Source organism: Octopus bimaculoides, chromosome 7, assembly GCF_001194135.2.
Source record: "Octopus bimaculoides isolate UCB-OBI-ISO-001 chromosome 7, ASM119413v2, whole genome shotgun sequence".
Classification (NCBI taxonomy): Eukaryota; Metazoa; Mollusca; class Cephalopoda; order Octopoda; family Octopodidae; genus Octopus; species Octopus bimaculoides.
The window spans coordinates 24,502,501-24,510,000 of NC_068987.1; the positions used below are offsets into that span (position 1 = coordinate 24,502,501).

The 7,500-nt window shown below is 35.9% G+C and overlaps 1 protein-coding gene across 2 annotated transcripts in view; it reads right to left on the reverse strand.

Moving 5' to 3' along the window:
• Positions 1–5,794: 5,794 nt before the first annotated feature.
• The window catches only part of LOC106872820 (zinc finger protein 239), a 5,505-nt gene continuing 3,799 nt past the window's right edge, over positions 5,795–7,500 (reverse strand). For both annotated transcript variants that reach the window (XM_014919944.2, XM_014919943.2), the window contains exon 2: positions 5,795–7,500. This exon is cut by the window's right edge and continues 77 nt beyond it. In XM_014919944.2, coding sequence (XP_014775430.1) covers positions 6,615–7,220 — 606 coding nt within the window. In that variant the 5' untranslated portion in view covers positions 7,221–7,500 and the 3' untranslated portion in view covers positions 5,795–6,614.

The window sequence follows — 7,500 nt, forward strand, 5'->3', positions numbered from 1 at the left end:
CTCATCCATTCTTGCCACATGTCCATACCAATGCAATCGTCTCTCTTGCACACCACAACTGATGCATCTTAGGTCTAACTTTTCTCTCAAGGTACTTACACTCTGCCGAGTATGCACACTGACATTACACATCCATCGGAGCATACTGGCTTTGTTTCTTGTGAGTTTACGCATGTCCTCAGCAGTCACAGCCCATGTTTCACTGTCATGTAGCATGGCTGTTCATACACATGCATCATACATTCTGCCTTTTACTCTGAGCGAGAGCCCTTTGTCACCAGCAGAGGTAAGAGCTCTCTGAACTTTGCCCAGGCTATTCTTATTCTAGCAGCTACACTTTCAGTGCACCCTCCCCCACTACTGACTTGGTCATCTAGGTAACAGAAGCTATCAACTAATTCTAGTTTTTCTCCCTGGAGTGTGGCAAAGGTTGTTTTCTGCACATTTTCAATGTTATTGCTCCTGAGCATCTGCCATATACAAAAACTAACTTGCTAGTTAGCCTTCCTTTGATATTGCTGCACCTCTTATGTGTCCATAGCTTACACTGGGTACATCTTATGGAGTTTCTACCTACGCCTTTTCTACAGATCGAGCATGTATATATTTCAATATGGAGCAAACAATTAACGTGAAAAACAATTCATGAAAAAATATAATTGACACTATTATTATCTAGTGTAACAATTTTAAAATGATAATAACAGAATCAATAATATAGGCGATTGCAGCCCCCCCCCCCAAAGCATTAAATAGCTGAAGGATTAAAATTAATCAATTAATCAAAGGACATGCTAAGTATGTCTACCTGCTGGAAATAACAGTCAAAACTCTTATTTAAATTGCCAAAATACACTGATAATAACTACAGAAATCAACTGTCCAAAGGCAAACAGGCCAAGACAATCTCTCAGCATACATTCAAGTATTTGGACTCATGTGGACCAGTTTCTGGACTGGCATAAAAGCCTAACCTTCCTCAGCATGCGTTACCATAATAGAGAGCCCCAACCTGTTGTGTTGAAGTCTGTGCTGCAACTGATTCATTTTGCATTGAAATCATGGCAGCCACCAGTGTGAAAATAATTTCAATATAGAGCAAACAATTCACAAGAAAATAATTTGCAAAGATATCATTGACTCTGTTATTATCTAGTGTAACAATTTAAAAATGATAATAACAGAATCAATAATATAGGTGATTGCAGGCCTCAAAAAAAAAAGCATTAAATAGCTGAAGGATTAAAATTAATTTTTATATGTATATATAAGAAATGGGACAAAAATGCAATAGAGGACAATAAAACATACGGACAGATAGATGATACAAAGGTGGACAGGAGAAACAAGAATTAGAAGGACAGGGAGAAAAAAAGGACGGGTCATTTGTGGCCTTCTTTCTTCAGTCAAGATACCAGATGTCCTTACCATTTCGGGCAGCTATACTTGAGACGGTTCGATCTGGTTGCCCCCAAAAAAGTATAAGCTAAGAGCATTAGATTTTAAGTAAGAAAGCTAGTGAATGTGAACAGCAACAAAGACAAAAAACGGAGAACATGGTATACAATTACAAATACAAACAACAAGAATATAACAACAGGCATCTTTCGACTGAGAATGAATCAAATTGAGCTGGCAAGTATAAAGTGAAAGCCTAAAAGCAGTATGTATATATATAAGAGTAATGGAAAATAGAGAGAAACGCACAAGATGTTATTTAAATCATTTATATCACTGTATCACCGACATATGTTTCAATTGATCAATTAAAATAAATCCGAGAAGAAGAAGAATGTACCAATCTCATCGTGGAGATTATAAACAGCAGTGCTCATTAATAAGCCATTTTTACAGATGTAAGAAACTATAATATATAATATATGAAAAACAAAGAGCAAAAAATCAAGTTCCTCAAAAGAAGAAAGTGTTTGGAGTGCTGTTTTGATATCATTCATGCTTCTGAATGTTTTCCCACTTATAAAGACTGAACAAGTGTAAAATCTGTGAGTTAGAGCTTCCCAACCTAATGAATTTATCTCTTCTTGGATTGTCTTTGCTGAATGTAGCATTGCGTTATCATGTTGCAAGTTTGACTGGAGGTGGCTGTTTTTTGAGTAAAACTTGATCGACACATTCATGTCGTTGACAAAGTTCTGTGAGGATACTTTTCCTTTGTTTCAATAATTCAAAGTGAACAATACCAACTGTATTCCACCAAATACAAGGCAAAATCTTAATTTCAGTGTAGATCTGGTTCAGGTGTTGGAACTGTATTTTCAATTGGTGATAGTCACTGCTTCTTACATTTATTGATGGCATAGATCCATTTCTCATCACCTGTTACATTTTGATTTAAAAAGGCATCTTTTTTTTCATTTTGATTTGCAAATTGCCAAAGCTCTGCTTTATTCTTGGGGAACAGCTCATGAGGTACCCAGCCCCCGTTTTTATACACGTTCCCAATCTGGAATAAGTTCCTATCACTTGACGCAGATCCTCTTTAATTGCTGTTTTGCTGCATTATTATTGAGAACAGTTGACGTTCTTGATTGATACCCAACCCCAAAAAATCAAAATCACCATTTTTTAATTTGTTATACTCCCTTTAGCATTTCTGAACCTTCACACCATACAATGTTTTCCCTTGTACATGTTGGATTTATGTGCATTTATATATACATACACAAATATATATGTATGAGTATATTTGTCAGATACTGGTAACAGGGAATCCAGCATACAATCTCTAATGGATATTTAATCATGATGTCTCTCCAACTCCACCACCTGAGAGACCAACCAGTCTACTTGTCACAATTTCTTTGTCTACCACCCTGACATTACACTCCACTTACCTTTACCTGGACAGTAAACTCTCTAGGCTTAAGCAGTCCATTTTCACCATCATGGACAGATATGCCAATTCCTCTACGCCATAAATTTTATACATCACAACTTATCACTGTAAGGAACCTCAGATATACCTCTCCTCTGACAAAGAATCTTGTGTTATTAAGCCAGACACTTACAGTAGCCTAGTGTACCAACACCTCAGTAACAGTTGGACTTACACCAAAGTCAATGGAGTAACTGAATCCTACTGGAAGACATCATCAATAACACCTTGGTCAACATCTGCAATCAGTGTAAACTTCCAGGAAGTGTTAAAAATAACTTCACTAAGTGTAACAACAGGTTGCCTACCTTGTACCACCTGCTCAAGACACTCAGAGACTTAATCTCCAAATCAAACCATAGTATCCAACATAAGAGGGCCATTTTACAAAATCTTGTGCCTCATCTCTAGAATCCTGAGACATATAATTAGCTCGATGTCATCCAACAACTACACCAACTTGAATTTGATACTCTCAGATGTAATAGATACATTTTCAGCCTGGACATAATCCCACTTCAGTTTCTGCTCTCCCTGCTGTTGACTTGCTAATGGAATACATTGCATCATTGGACCTATACTGCTTCAAACTTACCACCTTTGATATCCACACAGACTTATTGGTCATTGCCACCAACACACACTTTGACTTTCTCAAAAATTCATAGTGTTCAGATCTTCCAATGGGAGCTAGCCTTTCAGGCCCACTAGGTATTATTTACTTAGACTGGCTGGAGTGCAAAGTACTCAGTAACTACCACTCATGCACCTTCTTCACCAGATATGTAGATGACATCCTCATGTGTAACTGACATTTGCATTCAATCTGTACTTCTCTTTCTCATATTGATGTCTGTGTGATAAGGGACTGCATTGGGTCACATTCAACACACTTGTCATGACTCATCTGTACTGTTAGCCATCAATCCCTCTCTTTTTGTCCATCTCTGTTATTATCTCTCTCTCTCTCTCTTCCTTTATTCCTTCCTTTGGCCTCAATCAGTTTTCTCAATCTTATTCTATTTTCACACTTTCATCTTGGTTATTCTGTTCTGCTTTCTCATCCATTCACTCTGTTGCTCATGTGGCCTTGAATAAATGAAGGCATAAAATAATGAAGATTTTTTAATATTGCAGAATACAAAAGAATCTTAAGGCCAGTGTTACAATAAAATGCATCAACTACACTCTGAAAAGGATAACATAGGGTCAGGGGGATACTTTAGTCTTGTTGTGGACGCAACCTTTGATACTGATGCCAGAGAGGGTATTACATATAATCTGTTATGCGGTTGGTGTTAGGATGCATATATAGCTTTAGGAACTACATCAGAAATGGAGTGTATAAGCAAGATGTAGTCTCTTGATCTATCCAGGAGGGCAGAAATCTGAATAAGAACTGATTTGGATTGTGATGACTCATCCAACACGACAGCATGGAAGCCAGGAGTAACACACTGACGATATGTCCATATGTATATATCATCATACACACACATATTTATGTACACATGCTATATACACCAATCAAAAGTTACACATTCGAACTATAGAAGTATTCTTTCAGCGACTTAAGCCAATTTAAGCTGAAGAGAATTGAGAATTTATGTGAAAAATCTATGAGAAACATCATTGTGCATATAATTCTCCTCCCCTATAACGGTAACAATTGAGTTTAGAACAGTTGATAAATTCTTTAAAACTGAACAGTTCATTTTCAGCTATAATTCTTTTGATGCCTGAATATAAAACCTTACTAACCTTCCTTCCTCCAGCTTGTCTATCACATATGCAGACAAATGGTGACTAAGCGTCAGCATTCAAAACTGTCATACTAAATCTTGGCTTTGCCCAAGCTAGAACATTTCTCAAATTAACAACATTTTTGATTTCATAATCAACAGAAGTGAACTGGCCAGGGTTAGCACCCTATCTGTTATCGCCATAACTAGAGTTCTATGAGAGTAGACCATAGTGAATTCCACACAGGCGTAGGAGTGGCTGTGTGGTAACTAGCTTGCTTACCAACCACATGGTTCCGGGTTCAGTCCCACTGCGTGGCACCTTGGGTAAGTGTCTTCTACTATAGCCTTGGGTCGACCAAAGCCTTGTGAGTGGATTTGGTAGACGGAAACTGAAAGAAGCCTGTCGTATATATGTATATATATATATGTGTGTGTGTGTGTGTTTGTCCCCCCAACATTGCTTGACAACCGATGCTGGTGTGTTTATGTCCCCGTAACTTAGCGGTTCGGCAAGAGAGACCGATAGAATAAGTACTAGGCTTACAAAGAATAAGTCCTGGGGTCGATTTGCTCGACTAAAGGCGGTGCTCCAGCATGGCCGCAGTCAAATAACTGAAACAAATAAAAGAATAAAACAGGTGCAATTCTAAGAATAAAGGATTGATTAAAGTGTTTAATGCAATGGCTTAGTGGATTGCACAGCCATGGATGGAAGTGGCAAGTTACTATGTTACAAGAAAAGAAATTGTTAAATTAGAGCTGTATGGAATATCAACGAGAAATAGTATATCAGCAGCTAGTTTTTAGAGTGTCTTTCCAAATTACCTGGATATGGTCTAGCAGCAGTAGATTTTTAGTGATGAGAGCATAACAACAATAGGGGTGTAATTTAGATTTGTAGAGGTTCAGTGATAGGTCAGATATAGAGTATTTCCTGAACCTAAAATGGAAGTTTTGTCATTAGAATACATTTCTGGAAATAATAAATGGGAGGAAACCATAGGTTACCAAATTTGCAAAGGAGTTCTCATACGAGATACAATCAAAGTGAAAGCGACCACAAGTGAGAAAATGAAAGTGATGGTGATGGCTCAGCAGGATCAGAGAGATTGTCTTAATGGAAATGGTAAACACTTTTCAATTTTACCCAAACTGAAGTAGATTAAACTTTATTTAAATTTCTGGCTAATTTACAGAGAGTGATGAGGCCAGAACTCACGATTCTGACACCCAGGTTTAAAATGACAGAAGATTAAAAAAAAGTGATGTTGTCCTATATGTCAGACATGTCTATGTTACAGAATCATATGGAATGAGCATTGAAACATTGATGTGGATGGTGAAGATTCACAAATTATACCATTTGTATTAAAGTTACAGTTACATGGATATTTGGAAGTAAAATATTCAGTATAACTAAGTCATAACAGAATCAGGCTATGGCTAAAAGAAATCATAAAATTATATAACAACTGAATCATTCTCTAACTTGATACATACATAACAGATATTACATACAAACATGAAAACATGACTATAAAACCTAAATATTATATGTATATCCAATTATGGTATGATGAAATATTTCCTTTTACTGTTTGTGTACCTATTTGTAACATAAAACCAATACAGTGTTGTTTTCCATCTACAAAATACATTTCAGTTATTTACCTTCAAGGTTAAATAGATAAATTTTACAATTTCTCCCTTTCAGAAATGTTAGATGGAATATATGAGTATTTTAAAAGATTTTCATTTAAATATCACAGTAGTAAATTATGTAACCAGTCAAGATATAGTTGGGGTCATGTAAAACATGGTGCATGTGTTATCACACTTTTATATTTTTTGTTATGTGTGAATATATATATTACTATATAAGATATTTCTTTCATAAAATATACCTATTCTTCTGCATGAACCCATACATGTTTAATGAAGTGACAGTTTTTGATAGAATCATTTACCAGAGTTCATTTATATGGTTTCATTCCTGTATGAACATATATGTGAGTAGTTAAGTTACCAGACTTAGAGAATGATTTACCACAGATATCACAATGATATGGTTTCTCTCCTGTATGAATACGCTTATGACTAGTTAAGGCACTCCCATCAGAGAAAGATTTACCACAGATATCACAGTGATATGGTTTCTCTCCTGTATGAATACGTTTGTGAATAGTGAAGTGACTTCTTTGAGAGAATGATTTACCACAGTTATCACAGTGGTATGGTTTCTCTCCCGTATGAACACGTCTGTGAATAGTTAAGTGACTTTTCTGAGAGAATGATATATCACAGTCATCACAGTGAAATGGTTTCACTCCTGTATGAATGCGTTTGTGAATATCTAAGACACTTCCTCTAGAAAATGACTGACCACAGATATCACAGTGATATGGTTTCTCTCCTGTATGGATACGTTTATGAGTTGTAAGGTTACTTTTTTGGGAGAATGACTTTTTACAGATATCACAGTGATATGATGTTTTCCTTATCTCTTTCTGCATCTCCTCAGGAAAATCAATCCTTCTTTGAGTGACTTTTACAGTTATCTTAGTTGTCACATCATTCATTTTCCATATTTTCCTTCTTTTATTACAAAATACACCTTTTCATATTTTTACTTTATTTCTATCAAATATTTTTACTATTATATTTCCATCAATTGCGACCTTCATTACTATTTGAAGATATTGAGAACTACTTTGTAAATCTGTTCAAGTCTAAGGAAAATAAAATTCTCTTGTTCAAATTCTTCACAGTCAAGTAGAAAAATGTTACTAATAATGTCTCACAGACAAAATATTTCACTGTAATTCTCACAGCCTTATTTTCCACTCTGTTTAATATTCT